Source organism: Nasonia vitripennis (genome assembly GCF_009193385.2).
Source record: "Nasonia vitripennis strain AsymCx chromosome 1 unlocalized genomic scaffold, Nvit_psr_1.1 chr1_random0004, whole genome shotgun sequence".
Lineage (NCBI taxonomy): Eukaryota > Metazoa > Arthropoda > Insecta > Hymenoptera > Pteromalidae > Nasonia > Nasonia vitripennis.
The window spans coordinates 2,360,001-2,375,887 of NW_022279590.1; the positions used below are offsets into that span (position 1 = coordinate 2,360,001).

At 35.7% G+C, this 15,887-nt stretch overlaps 2 protein-coding genes across 12 annotated transcripts in view; both read left to right on the top strand.

Annotated features, from left to right (window-relative positions):
- LOC100114982 overlaps positions 1-15,887 on the top strand; it is a 361,219-nt gene that overhangs the window by 175,135 nt on the left and 170,197 nt on the right. For all 11 annotated transcript variants that reach the window (XM_032601291.1, XM_032601292.1, XM_031933482.2 and 8 more), the window contains one exon: positions 3,991-4,142. In XM_032601291.1, the coding sequence (XP_032457182.1) occupies positions 3,991-4,142 (152 nt within the window). The remainder of the gene's footprint in view (positions 1-3,990; positions 4,143-15,887) is intronic.
- LOC107981658 (probable ubiquitin carboxyl-terminal hydrolase 9) lies at positions 14,376-15,806 on the top strand. The gene is made up of 4 exons (XM_016987902.2): positions 14,376-14,577; positions 14,708-14,845; positions 14,923-15,126; positions 15,522-15,806. Exons 1-4 carry the CDS (start codon positions 14,434-14,436, stop codon positions 15,666-15,668), a joined length of 633 nt encoding a protein of 210 aa, XP_016843391.2. The 5' UTR covers positions 14,376-14,433; the 3' UTR covers positions 15,669-15,806.

Genomic DNA, 15,887 nt, shown 5'->3' on the forward strand with positions numbered 1-15,887 from the left:
CTCGTTCATCTCCTCGTTTTCGCTGGCGTCTCCCAGGCGCACAGCGTCGGCGTACTCTCACAGATATTGCGGCTCAAGCCAGGTCGTCCAGGTGTCGGTGGCGGTCAGGAGTCGCTGTCTTCGAGCGTCGCTTGTCTGATGCTAGCTGTTTGGGACAAAAGGGGACAGAAAAGAAAATGCTATGATTATGACGATCCATCGAGTGAAAAGATCTTGAAAAATCAGAGCGTATTCGTGCCCGTGCGCTGTCTTCGGCATGGGACCTGCGCAAGTCTCCTGGTAGGGTTTTTTAAATTACAGAGCCTGCGGAGGCTGCTGTGGTCCGTTATAACTTTAAAGTGATAACCCTCTATGTATTGGCGGAATTTTCTCACCGCGAATATCACCGCATGCATTCTCTCTCGCTTACGGTATAATCACGCTCTGCAGGCGTGAGTACTAGGCTTGCGAATTCAAGCACTCGCTTCTTTCTGTCGACTTCTTGTGTCAACACTACCCCGATTCCCGTGTCGCTTGCGTCTGTCTGGATCACAAACTTTTGTTTAAAAACTGCGTTGTACAGTACCGGCGCTGAGGCGATCAGAGCTTTGATCGCGTCAAATGCTCTCTGCTCTTCTTCACCCCATATATACGGTTGAACTTTTCGCATCAGTCGCGTTAGCGGTTCTGCTAGCATTGCATAGTTCACTAAAAATTGTCGATACCATGACGCCATACCGTGGAAGCATCGCAGATGTTTTAAATTTTTCGGTATCGGGTAGTCGATTATCGGTGCAATCTTCTCGGGATCCGGCCTGAAGCCGTTCCTGTTCACCAGCACGCCGAGATATCTGACTTTATTTCTGCAGAAAATGCTCTTCTCGCAGTTCACTGTTAACCCTGCGTCTTTTATTCGTTTCAGCACACGCTCAAGTACGCTCATGTGCTCCTCGAACGTTTCCGTAGCAATTATTGCGTTATCTAAATACGCGAATGCGTGTGGCTGCAGTTCGAACGTAATGAATTGCCCATAAGGCACTGAAACGTGGCTCCGGCCTTGGATAATCCGAACGGAAGCCGCGTGAACTGTAACAGTCCCAACCCGGGCACCGTAAATGCCATATATTGTTTGTTCTCCTCGCTCAGCGGTATTTGGTGATACGCGCTACTGAGGTCTGTTGTGGATATATAGTGCGCCTGCTGTAATTTTCGTAGTATAGCGTTTATCTGCGGCAACAGGTACGCGCCGCAGCGCGTGACTGCGTTGATATTTCTGAAATCGACACAGAATCGATATTTCCCGTTTGCCTTCAGCACCATCACCACTGGGCTCGAGAATGCACTATTCGATGGTTCTTTCATTTCTGCTGCGAGCATAGTTCTTACTTGCTCGTACATTTCTTCCTTTAATTTCCTCGAGACCGGGAAGTATTTTTGTTTTATCGGTCTTGTCGACTACATTTCTATCGTATGCTCTATCCAACTCGTGCAGCCGAGATATATATATGTGTCAGTGTGTATGGGTGGTTCTCTGTGAAATTGAAGATGAAAATTTTAATTTTTGCCCAAACTGTGTGTGTGTGTGTATATATATATATATATATATATATATATATATATATATATATATATATATATAATATATATATGTATATTATATATGTTGTACCTGACTCCCAAAAAAAAATTTCAGCGCGATTCCTTCATTTGGCTTCGAGTTCTAGCTGGTCAAATTTGAGGTTTCAAGAAATTTTTGCATTTTTGCCTATTTTCAATGATTTGTAGCTCATAAGGGATGCATTTTCAACTAAAACTACCCGGATATCTTTTTTGTGAAATTTTCTGAATTTTTCAATAAAAATACTTTCAAAGCCTATATATATATATATATATATATATATATATATATATTTATATATATATATATGTGTGTGTGTGTGTGTGTGTGTGTGTGTGTGTGTGTGTGTGTGTGTGTGTGTGTGTGTGTGTGTGTGTGTGTGTGTGTGTGTTAAGGCTACCTTATTTACATTTAAAACCTTAAAATATGAAAATCTGAATACGAAAACTCTTAACTTTTATTTTCAGGAATTTTGCCAGAAATTTTCAGGAATTTATATATATATATATATTTATTTATTTATTTATTCACTTTCTCTCTTTAGGCCCGCATCTCCAAATGCTCTGGACGAGTGGCACGTACGCATTTATGCATATCAAAAAATCTAAATTTCAAAAAATTGAAAAATCGCACGACGTGACACAGGCGACGTCCGGTGCCACTTCAGCCGAGGCTGTACACCAATTTTGATCTGAGGTTTCCTTTGGAATTGATTCAAGAGTGTCTATTAGATGAGGTTCAGCTTGAAGGAGACGAAGATAACATACACAAACTTTGAAAGAAACTCTAGATTAAAAATATAGTTAACTAGCTAAATTCCGAAAAGATTAAGTCTTGGTACGACAAACAAGCTCTAAACGTTGCATATTCCCAAGGCCAATAAGTTTGGTTCTTTAACCCACAAAGAACCAAAAAAAGCACTAAAACTTCAGTTAATTAGATAGGAACTTGGAAGCTGTGCAGAAAATCAATGACGTTGCCATATGTCGTTCTCCAAGACATAAACCTAAGATAGTCAACGTTAATCGTCTTGGGACTTATACTGAGAGAGACACCTGCTAATGAAGACTGCTCTGCTCATAGTTCTTTCAAACAGATAAATACCGGAGCAGGGACTTAAGGAGAGGTTCCACAATACGTCAACTTTCTCCCTCTTATTTGAAGACTGATTTTGACTAGCTCTGAAGACAGGAAATGTGAGTAAAGAGAACTTAACCGCTTGATGCTTGAATTCAGGAAAGAAAAGAGTCTTATAAGTTATCACTGGGGTCCGCATCTGTAAGCGCCACTCGGCTAGTTGACGCCTGATATGGGTCATGGGAGAAGACGTTAAGGGGATCCTGTGAGTTATTATTAGAATAAGAAGATTGTGTCCAAGAGACAAGTCCGCCTTAGTTCTATTAAATAGATAAAATTTAGTTGTCAATAATAGAATGACACTTTATTGATTGTAGAATCACTATGAGTTTCTCACCTGAAAATCTGGACGGACGGACGGATCGACAGACGGAGATTTTCTAAGTTCTTTTATTGCTCAAAACTAATTGAAATTTGATACATTTGACATTTTCTTCAGTAACCTGAATGACTTACGTTAATTTCTACCGTAAAATAGATTTATTTTTTTTTTTACGAGTTTTGAATAGTTTCACAAAGTAGACCAAATTTAAAATTTTAATATAGTGAAGATTGGTATAATATCTGTAAGCATTACTCGATAAGTTGATGACTAGCATAGGTCAAGGTAGAGGATGTTGATGTCGGTTCCTTTAAGTCATAATTTGACTGAGAAGGATTAACCCGCTTGAAGGATGGAAGGTTATGGATTGTCGGAACCGCAATCTGAAAAAGCAAAGGCAATGTTGTGACCGTGCCTGAACGTTGTGCAATTCGAACGCCAGGAATCGTGCGTAGCGACTCCTAGCGACATGATCAACAACGTCGCAAATGTTGTTTTTGATTAGTCTGATTGTAACATCTGATAAGCTGATAAGTGTTTAAGTTATGAATAAAAAGTCTGAGTCCGTGTTTCTTTTCTAATGATTACGTGTTATTATTTACGCTGACCCGAATCCAGTCATAATGATATAATTTAATTAATAAAATGTATACGTAGTTGAAGGGATTTCGCCTTTCAGAAGATTTTGACCTGAATTGGTTACAGCTTGTAATAAACAGCTTATGATCTAGAATTTGTTTCTTGAAAAGATGTTTTTTTTTTCATTTTAATGTTCCAAAAAAAAAAAAAAAAATTCCTGAGATTAGTAACAATGATAAGAATTGATTAGCGGGACTCAGGTTACGGACAACAAAGACAACATTCATTATTTTTTTAACTAGGTTTTGTTACCAGCTGTAGCTAGACAACTTATGTTTGCTTTAACATGTTCCAGGCACACGACAGCCCAGTCCGTACAATGGTATGGTCACACAATGAAAGTTGGATGGTTACCGGAGATCATGCTGGATATGTCAAATATTGGCAAAGCAATATGAATAATGTCAAAATGTTTCAAGCTCATAAAGAAGCCATTCGAGGATTAAGGTAATTTCACATTCCATTATTTTAATTTTAATACACGTACTAGCAAAAAACGCTCGCTTCGCTCGCGGTTAACGTATTTTGTTGTGAAGCATGTTATGAATAAACATTAATAATTTATATTTGTTTGTATAAATATGTTCTATAAGAATAATAATGATTATATAAAAATTTTTAATATATTTATTTTATAGTAAAATTTTTAACTATTTCTTTGTTGGTTTTGTTAACTTGCATATAATTTGTTTAATCATTACTTATATTTATAATTGAAAATATTAGGTATATAAAAGATATGTAAGGTGTCAGTAATAATGTTAAAGTAAAATTTCAATATCCCACCTAACCGTCGTCTAGATTCGTATGTATGTGTGTGGACTCTGTATGAGTCTCTCTATCTGTTTGTAACTAACTCGTGTACTTGCGTGTATATATGTATGTGTGAGGGACGCGAGCCGCGCCGAGTGCGGCACTATGTGTACCGCTCCAAGATTCGACTTCGTTCTGTTGCCCATGAGAGCTTGAACTGATGAGACGTCTACGTGACTTATTCTGCGCCGACTTATATATTTTGATTATCATCAATTAAACTTTTCTATTTCTTCATATTACAAAGTGCTGTCTTATTTATTATACCTTTTATCAGGTTATGGGCCCAGACCCGCAGTTAAAATAAGTCACAGTTAAGTGTCCCGAGTGTGTGTCGTGTGCCGTGAAACGCAAAAATTTTTCTACAAAGGAAATCGCAACATGGCCGACGAAATGAGCATTAAGAATCACATCCAGGGATGCCAGATATGGCACCCACCGTGCGGGAAATTTAAATATTGATTCCAAAAAATTGTTCGGAAAATTGTTTTTCACTATTGAGTAATTCATTATAAATCGAAAGATGAAAAGTTACTGTAAAAGAATAATTTTTTTTTTTTGTTAAATTAACTTTCTAATAATTAATCACAATGCCCCTTTTACGCTATCTTCAAGGATTAGCAAATGGGAAAGTACGCATAAATAAACGACAAAGGATATCGGTCTTAAGGTTTTTGGGGTCGCTGAATACGATTCTGATATCAGATTTGCAAAATTATTCATTTAAACAATACTGTTCATGAAAAATAATTGCAAAATTGGAGATTTAACAAATACTAGTGTTATTCTGGGGGTTTTGAAGGTCGCTGATCACGAATCTGACATCAGATTCGTAAAATAAAATGTTTAAACGGATTTATTTAAATAAATTATTGTAAAATTAACATTTTTAGAATTTCAATCCCGAAACTATATGAAATATAGGGTTTTTGGGGTTGCTGAACACGAATCTGACATCAGAATTGTAAAATAAACTGTTTGAACAAATTTGTTAAAATAAATTATTGTGAAATTAGCCCTTTTAAAAATTTCATCCCGGAACTGTATCGTATGCAGGGTTTTTGAGGTCGCTAAACACGAATCTGATGTCAAACAAAAAGGCTTTAACTCACCTACCCCACGTGACAGAGGTTTTCAAAAGAAAAAGATTCGTTTAAATAGTACGACGGCACATCGGAGGAAGGCGAGCGTAGGTGAGTTTTAAAGCAAAAACAAAAACGCTTTAACCTACCTACCCCACGTGCCGCTAGTTTATACATGCAAATATTAATTTAAAGATACCTCGGCACATCGGAGGTAGGCGAGCAAACACGAGAAATATTTTAAACAAAAACTATTAAACTTACCTACTCCACGCACCGCAAGCTTTAGCATTTGGCACATTGGAGGGAGGCGAGCGAAGAATTTTCTGAATTATGTATAATACAGAAACTCTTTATCGCACTTGTCCCACCTGCCGCTAATTTATATAAGAAAAGATTTATTTTAAGATACATCGGCACATCGTAGGAAGGCGAGCAAAAGCGAGTATTCTATCTAATAAAATAGATAATTCATTATATATTATTGTACATATTACCTGATTGGTGCAATAAAGAGTAAGAGTAAACTAAACAAACTAACTGAACTAAAACTAAAACTCTTGAATCCGCCTACCCTACGCACCGCAAGCTCGAAAATGCCAGCACATCGAAGAGAAGTCATTTTAAACGTAAACTCTAAACCCACCTACACCGCGCACTGCAAGCTTTACCATTTGGCACGTCGGTGGGAGGCGAGCGAAGAGGAGAGTTATCTGAATTATGTATAATACGAAAACTCTTTAACCCACGTGCCGCTAGTGTTCAGACGAAAAGATTTATTTGAATAATACGACAGCACATCAGAGAAAGGGGAATGAACGCGAAAAATATATTTAAAACGAAAACTATTAAACCAACCTACCTTATGCGCCGCAAGCTTCAATACGTTGTTACATCGATGGGAGGCGAGCAAAGGCGAGAAGTATCTAAAACGAAAAACTTTAAGCCCACCTACCCCCTGCACCACGAACTTTAGAAGGAAGTCGAACGGAGGCGTGAAGTATATCTGAAAAGAAAAGCTACCTACCCCTCCCACACTCACTGCAAGCCTAAATACGCCGGAATAACGAAGGAAGGCGAGCTGCTGCTAGTTTCCTGCATGATAAAAACGTTATCTTCTCAATCTCCTTACGCCATGCTTTCCGACGTTTACGTGAAATGCTTTCAAACAAAGTAAAAATATGTATACTGTTAACTTAGGAGGAAGACGAGTTGGAGCGAGTTTCAAGATTACAACTGAAGCTCGGAAAATTCCTTACTGCACGCACTACGACTAGTGTTTTACTTTAAATATGAGAACTAAAGCTAAAACCTTTCTGACAAAGTAGACACGTATTTTGGTTAGTTATGTATTAAAATACGTATCAACGTCCAAAACATAAATCGCGCTACGTAACGAATTTAAATGTTATTATATGTATTCAAAATTTAAATAAATTCTGTTTAATGATAGAGTTTAAATTTACATTGATTATATTCTCTTTGGCATTAATAGATGTCAAATGCGGGGATAATAAAATAAAAAATTTAGGTTGCATCACTATACCATAGGTATGTAATGTAGCACTTTAATATTTATACAATTATAAGTTAAATAATTAGATTTTTATAACATGTTTATTATTTGTCGCTTTGGTTTACGTTTATATGTATATAAATTAGAACTTAGTGCCATCTTTATCATTTCTTCCGATGGCTCGAAATCCTCTTGCGATCTTATAAATTGGCGTGCTCGAAGAGAAGCGTCTACTGTTTTCACGTCCAATTTATTGCGACTTTTGTTCTTACATATATTTTGATCGCTATATTCGTTCTGGATCTGCGTTTGCATGAGGCGTAGTTAGCACATCCAGAACGAATGTCGCTAATCCGAAAAACGACTTCTCTCCTTCATTTTTTTTCGAAATTTTGAATAAAAATCCAACACTGTACAACAGTTTTGTTGGCAGTGATTTGTTTGCTTAATTTTAAGGTAGGTAAGTTGTCCCACTCAGCCTGCAGTGCCTTGAATTTATCTTCGTCTGCTACCAGTTTTTTGTAAACTGTCATTAACTTACAAAAGATGTCCTTGTTTTTTTGATGGCACGATACGGACAGAGCGTTGTCAATGTGTAAGCAATCTGTTAAACTATATACGGGATGCATAAAATTACAAAATCTATCCTTCATCTGAAGAGACATTTCGATGATGTAATTGAAAGCATTTTTACAAAAGGCTTCTAGATCATCACAATAATGCCTCCCTTACTTCTTCTCCCAAGTCAAAATCGATGAATTTTAAATAATTTTCAGCATTGAAAACGTCAATGTCCGTTGCTGCAGTATCCCTCACATAGTCTCGTTTCAGAATGCAGGAAACGATATTTTTGTACCTTTTATCTATCTCCTGCTTTGCTAAATGCAGAACAGTGTCTTCTCTCTGGAATAGGGTATTCAGAGAATTCAATTCCCGAAGAGTTTTTTGTAAAAGTAGAAAGTAAAGTCGGAAATCGGATTTTTCCATGAGTGACAGAATTTGTTTGGCTGCCTCATCTTTTTCTGCACTCCGCTTTCTACAGAATTATGACTGGCCATAATTGAATGAGGCGAACGACACATTGTTCCAAAATTAGCCATCGTGTCGGGCATAATTTTAGTACTCTATATTGCGGAAAATCTAGATTTTCCAATAATTTTTGAGCTTGCAATTCGTGAAAATCGTGTAACTTGTGAGAACTATTTAACAAGTTATAGATCATGCTCAAAAAAGAAATCACTTCAGCTGGCAGCTCTTTAACTGCATACTGCGCACACAAGTGTGTACTATGCGCCGGGCATTGTACGCACACGATCCCTGGAATCGCATCCTCGAGTCTTCGCTTTAACCCACTTTTTTCTCCAATCATTGTCATGCATCCATCGAAGCAACAGCCGACTACGTTGTTTAATGGTATATTGTTCTCTTCTAACGCTTCTGTAATGCACTGAAACAAACGTTCTGCGCCAGCATTCGCTTTTTCTCCCTTTTTCAATACTGGGACCATACACCAAAATTTAGATTCTAATGTTTTGGTATCGAGATCGATAAAACGCTGATGGCTAAACTTTTATCTTTCGATCTATCTGTAGACTCGTCCACGCAGATCGAAAACTTAGTTTAGCTTCTTAATTTAGTATTGAGTGAGTCTTTTGCAGACTTTGAAATTACATTTAACAGCATGTCCCGTGCTTTCGTACGTCCTAATGTAATTTCCTGTGTAAAACTTTCTTGACAAACAGATTTAAATACTTTAACTATTTTCTGAAGAGACTTAAACGGAACATTAATGTCTGCGCATAAGCCGGCAAACTTTAACTCGGCTCTGGCTTTTTTACGTTCCCACTTACTCTCCGTTCTAACAGGAATTTTCAAATCTGCCTCCGTACTTTTGTCTCGGCCGTACTTGAGTAAGTGTTCTTTGCTTTTGGCGTGCTTCACTAATATGTGAAATCGAGCAGAAAACTTGATTTCACAAAATTTACATACTGCTTTCTGCGGATCGTCGGGGTCGATTGTCAGCCAATCTTTAAAGCCTTCCTCTTCGAGCCAGGCTGGTCGAAATTTGCGGACTGTTTGCCTTCTTGAGACTTTTCCTCCCCTTTTTGTTGCTACAGTCACTCTCTTGCTCGAAACATTACTACCACTCTAAAAGAAATATATACAAATGAAATAAACCGCAACAAATTATATGAATAAATGAAAATTCCACAATTAAAATTGCTATATGGGAAAATCTACATGAAATATTCAGTGTTCAATAGGTATAAAGAACACTGAATAAATGATCATCCGAAATCTACAGCAAAAACTTACGCTCTCACTTGGAAGCTTCCGTTTTTTAACAGCACCCATGGTTCCTCAGGAAGTTGCTGAGAAACTGTAAGTATATGTACACGAATAAGTACCAAAATTCTCTATGTTAACTTAAATTATGTTCATTTATTTATTTATTTAAATGAGTGGATATAAATTTATCAAAAAAAAATTGTAAAATATTGTCTAAATTATGGAGAACGAAACTGAAGTGATTATTAAAATTTTTATTATCCATCTGTCTCTATTTAACTGTTGCATATTATTTTATTAAATTATCGGTAGATTTTTTCGTAAACGCGACGTAGACCACTATATTTGTATGTAACGAAAAAAGTATAGTCGCTTTGCTAACTGATATTTTAAACAGTATGTTCTTACCTTACGGCCTCAGCTTCAAATATACTGTATATATACTATCCTATAGTAAAAGACTTTTGGCCGCTGGAAAGCCCTTAGTTTGATCGCTAAATCCGTCTGCAACGTTTAACGCACGGTGAAGAGGTTTACTGGATACGTAGACGTGATTTCGAGATACACGTGCTCGATGAATGTACAGCCACTATAACACTCGGTTAATACTTTTCTGCCGTGTTATAACCAGGGCCAGAAGGGCCCTGTTTATTGTAAATTAACGTCGGGCGTGCAGAAGGCACGGCTCGGCCGACTCAAATCATGCACGTGTTTTTACACGAGCCCGCGGAGGCGGCGTAGGTCGGGTCGTAGGAAATAACACACGAGAAGTTTAGATAAGGAAATGTATATTCAATTGTAACTATACACGGAGGTGCAAACGCCGCACACTTCGACGAACGATAAAGAGATACGAGAGATATTATCCTGTCGACGTGAGAGAGTGAGAGTGCAGGTACTTACAACTCAGTAGTGGCAGTAGTACTTGACGCAACGGACGTGGTCCAGTCTCGGACGTGGAGATGTAACAGTTCGGACGGGCGTCGCAGCAACTCGTCGGTAACGCACGGACGAATATCGTTCGCTCTCGGGATGCTCGCAGGACTCACAACAAACCCGCGTATATAGTAGCGCGAGCTACTCGTTTGGATAGCGCAGCGAGACTAACTCTAGTCGCGGCTCTCCCGGCCGTCGGCACATCGTTGTCATATCTCGCCAACGCTGTGCGGCCAGGCGGCAACCGCGCTACCTATGCTCTCACTCTCTCTGTCTCTATCTTGCCTCGTTTCTCGTTCTCGCTCGTTTCGGCGCTCGTTGGCAGCTTGCTGAAACAATAATCTTATTACAATTAGTACATGATTAGCCGTTAGACATTTGACGTGCACTCGGCCGTCACACCACTTTCTAACAAAATTCGATTAAAGTATTCTTCCGTCTTCTATCAATTTTTCTCTCTTGCTCTCTCTCTCTTTCTCTCTCTCTCTCTCTCTCTCTCTCTCTCTCTCTCTCTCTCTCTCTCCCTCTCTTTCTCTCTCCTTAACTGTCGCGTTTATTCATAATATGGCATGAAAGTCGTGGTGAAGTCGAATCACTCCCTTCTCTCTATCTCTTTGTTCGTGGCGTCTTTCACGAGAAATAAGTTAGTGGACAAACAAACTCTATTTTGTATTACGGAAATACGGATAATCGGGGAAGGAACAAAAGCAAATTGCGAGACAGAACACTTGCTTCGGCCCTTGACAGTTTGCAGTTCGTTAGTGCGGCACCAATTGATCTCAAAAGATGGAGTGAGTACTGTGTTGTTTATATCGCGTGTGGACACGGGGAGTTTTCCTTTGCTGACTACTGCAGGCTACTGTTGACGTTATTGTTGCATGATATAACTCGTAAGTATCACTTTCTTTTCACTCAAAGCTACTGTTTTTTTATCCTTTCCTTATTGAGATAAAATACACAAATGTCAGAAGAACAAGCACGTGTTGATACATGGGCTTCCACAGTTGCACTGCTTTATATCAAGATACGTCACGGTCATGAGGGACGTGTGTGTGTATATATATATATATGTATATATCATATTTATGAGAACGTACACACACACACACACAAACATATATATATATATATATATATATATATATATATATATATATATATATATATATATATATATATATATATATATATATATATATATATATATATAATGAGAACGTATATCAATACCACTGATTATAAACATTACATATATATCAACTACAGCTGGCTGAACACTGTTAAAAATCTATCGCTGTTAACCTAAAAATGTATGTGTAGAAATCACCCGAAACCCGTAAGAAAAACAGGCGCCAAAAAGCCAACTTTTTTTATGTCGAGAGGCATGCTTACCGACTAAAGTTTTTTTTTTATTAATGCCAACTTAAATGCAACCCGATTTGGCGGCTATACTATTGTCAAGCATTTATAATACATCACAATACTAGTGGCATAAGGGGTCCTTTACGGTTCTTGTACAAGCGTACGAGCGTAGTGATGGTGGTTAACGCAGTACTAAGAAGGACAATTTATGACAGGAGTATCGTAAATGTAATTTTTTCGTTTTTTTTTTGTGCCGGAGGGAATTCACAATTTCAAAATACTCTTAATTACATTTAATGCATAGTTTCTATGAGCAATTACAATCAACTTATTCGAATTTTGACATAGAATTAATTTTAATTTACTAACATTAGTAAGCATAAGAATTAATCACATACAATACCAGAAGATTGATTTGTTGTAAACCTCGGTCAATATGTTCGTGTGCTACTGCTGTGCACTGAAAGTGCTTAATGAAAAATTTGCTCAATGATAGTTATTTTTGAAATTCAGGATAGACGTTTACGTTGATATTCTGTACATATGTAATTGAAGTTATACAAAGCCTAGCGGTATGAAACAAGGGGAAATCTAAACGAAAATTGATTAAGAACATTACAAAATTTTGTGCTCCAGGATAAATGTTCTTGTTTTATGTATAGGACATACAGGACCCAGGAAAAATAATGTTCTCGAAAAGAGGCCATCATTCAAAGGCATTTAATAAATTCCATTTATTTTTAAGGAATGCTTTTTTTAATTTGTTGTTTTTTGCTACTCCGCCTAGTGATATAAGTTTTCCGTTTGCGTTCCAAGTCATCCAGTACATGCCGTTGAACAATTGCATTTTTTTTAATGTTTCTCTTGTTAATTTCCCATAAAAGAATTCAAATGGCAATATCATTAAATTTTTTCGTGATCAGGATTATATAACGTACCTAAACAACTTTCTCCGGTAAGAATGCCCCTTCAAAAAATTTACGCGTCCTTTAAACTAAAATTATTTATGGTCTTTGTTGGACTTGTACATTACAGTTTACTTTAGAGCACCTTTATTAAAAATTTTAATCGCTTTTTATCATTTCATTACAATTTCTTGTTATTATAAAGTTAGTACAATATTATTAATTTAGTGATGGTTTTAAACAGATTAGATGTATTGAAAAGTATTATTTTATTCATTGTATTAACTAAAAAAATAATATATTTCAAAACATTGTATATTCTACTTACAGTATACTTCTTTAAAAGATGATACGAAAAGTCAGTATTCTTAGGCGAAACAACAAGAATAGTAATGAAAAAAATGACAGTGATTCGCGTATTGTTGGTGATACTAGAAAAGATCGTAAGATATTGAAAATATTAAAAAATTACATTTGAGAGCTAAACATAGATAAAATCCAAAATACATATAATAATACAAAATATTTTAAATAAAAACATATAATATTAGATTACGTAGGACCCTTCAACCAAGGAAATACGTGTTACCTAAATACATGTCTTCAAACATTGTATATGACCCCAGAATTAAGAAATTCTTTATATACGTGGAATAATAAACATGAGGATAAATTTTTTTAAAATAAATTTGACAATGCAATTTTATTACAAATGCAAACTATTTTTTTAAATCTGCAGGTACTTGAAATTTATTTATTTATTTTGTCGTTTAATCATTCTTTTGGCAGATAAGAACTTTTTTTTTATCATAGACGTCACAAAAGTCTGCTATACATACGACTTCATTAACATTTAGCTTTGGATGGAACGCTCAAGATGTACAACAACAGCATGATGTTATGGAATTCTGTCAAGCGCTGTTAAATATGATAGAGAAACAATTCCAAAATACAGCTCAATCAAATATTATCAGTGACCTATATGAAGGTATTTAAATGCTTATATTTTATATTGAAATGCAGTCTGTAACAATTATTATTGATATTATATTTAACTGAAAGTATATTATACAGGGAAGATAGTTGATTTCATAAAATGCATAACATTTAAGGCAGAAAAGCAGAAAGAAATTACTTTTCGAAATATACCTTTACCAATAAGAAGTGCGCATTCTAATGTAGGAACTTACGGTACTATGGTTAGTTGGTTTTTAGTGTAACACACTCGTATCGCTATAATATACACTGATGCAGATACTACCGGATTAAATACAATGCGTTACTTTTAGCAATTAATACTTAATATTTATTTTAGGAGTCAGCATTGCAAGCATATCTTACAACCCAAACTTTAGATGGTTGCAATAAGTATATGTGTGAGAAATGTCAAACCACAAGTACAGCTGAAAAAGGATTAAAAATAACAAAACTTCCATATATACTTACCTTTCAAATAAATAGATTTGCTCAAGATTTCAATGCGGAAAGCATTATAAAATTAAACAATAAGTACGTCACTTTATTTATTTTATATAATAATAATAATAATTATTATTATTATTATTATAATGATTATTATTATACTTTTAATCTGATTATATAGCGCTATAATCTTATCACAAAAAACAAATTTACTATATCTGGAAATGTGAATCTACAAAATAATAATAATAATAATAATAATAATTACATTTGAGAGATGATGATAATTATGATGATGATAATTATTATTATTATTATTATAATTTTGTAGATTCATATTTCCAGATATATTAAATTTAAATTGGTGCTTCGAATCATCATATCGTCAAGAATCTTTCGAACACAAAAAAATTATGAAATTGGAAGGACCACACATGTACGAACTTTTCTCTATTATAGTTCACAGTGGTACTCCTATTAACGGGCATTATTATGCTTGTATAAGAGATTTTCGGAGTGGGAATTGGCTATCTTTTAATGATCACATTGTTACACCGGTATTTATATAATACACATCGATATATTAAAATTACAATTATGCATGCTCCGCCTTGAGAGTAACGATTATTTTTATTAAATGGAACACAATTAATGATGAGAACAATTTGTTAATATTTTATTATACAGATTACTCATGACAAAATCACAGAAACATACGGAAATGGTATAAGTACTGCCAATGCATATGTTGTTACGTACCGACAAATTGATAGAGAAAGGAACGCTTTACCTATAGAGAGCAGCCAGTTTCCTCCACATATTAAGGTAACAATAATAATATAATAGTTCATGCAAGGGTTGAAATGTTGCTTACGTATATTACTAAAATTTGAATGCTATAGGAATTATTAAGCGAAGAAAATACAAAGGCGGAACAACCTGTTAAATTCGATCCAGAAAATCATAGCTCAATAGCTGGCAGCTTTTGGGGCAGCACATGTAAAACACATGATAATTTGTCGTTACAATACCCCCTCAACGATATAGAACATGAATGTATCAGTGACAATTATGTTGATTTGTTACCTCCTTCTATCGCTATGAAAGTATGTGATGTTTAAAGTATTATTGATTGTTAACATTAAAATTTTGCAAGTATAAGGCACGAAAACGGACTTTTTATGTATCGAAGTAGGTAAAAATATCGCGCATTTCAAGCACGTTTCTTTTATTAAATTTTAAATGTACGTTATGCAGACTCGAAATACACGATCTCTTTCGCAACTTTCATGCATTAAGAAGGCCCTTTCATACTCTTGTTGGAAAAAATAATATGTAGGATGCGGAGAAAAAAGCAACTTCACAGTGTGGTGAGGTGTTTTTAGCACTCGTCTACGTTTTGGACGTTCTCGACTCCGACTTCTGCTGAACTCTCGTTTCAATAGCTCATTTCTACCCTTGGTACAAAATGTAACATACACATGATATTTGTTCATTTCAGTTGTATTCCGAAAATGATTGTTCAACCGACGAAATGCAAAGCCATGAAAAAGTAGAGAAATGGCTCATAATAGTGATTTTGTACATACAATCACTTATTCGTGTACCATTGCGAAAGAGCAATTGTCAAAAGACAAATTTCTTGTAAATTGCTATCCTTCAATTCAACATTATAGCAATAACATAAAAAAGTACGAGTTACGCAAACGACCGGATTTTGATATTAATATGGAAGTCTCAGATTTGGTTGATCAATCAGAAGAAAATAAAATGATGAATTTCAGTACAGAAGGCAAGCAAAATTATGAAATATTTTAATAAATACAATAAATGAAATCAAGTAGTGGCTAGCGACTAAATAATTTGT

Excerpts from the sequence above, each read along its gene's own strand:
- LOC107981658 (XM_016987902.2), top strand. The coding sequence starts at position 14,434 with ATGAAATTGGAAGGACCACACATGTACGAACTTTTCTCTATTATAGTT. Across the intron at positions 14,846-14,922 it reads AGTTTCCTCCACATATTAAG|GAATTATTAAGCGAAGAAAA; the intron begins GTAACAATAATA and ends TGAATGCTATAG. Across the intron at positions 15,127-15,521 it reads CTCCTTCTATCGCTATGAAA|TTGTATTCCGAAAATGATTG; the intron begins GTATGTGATGTT and ends TGTTCATTTCAG.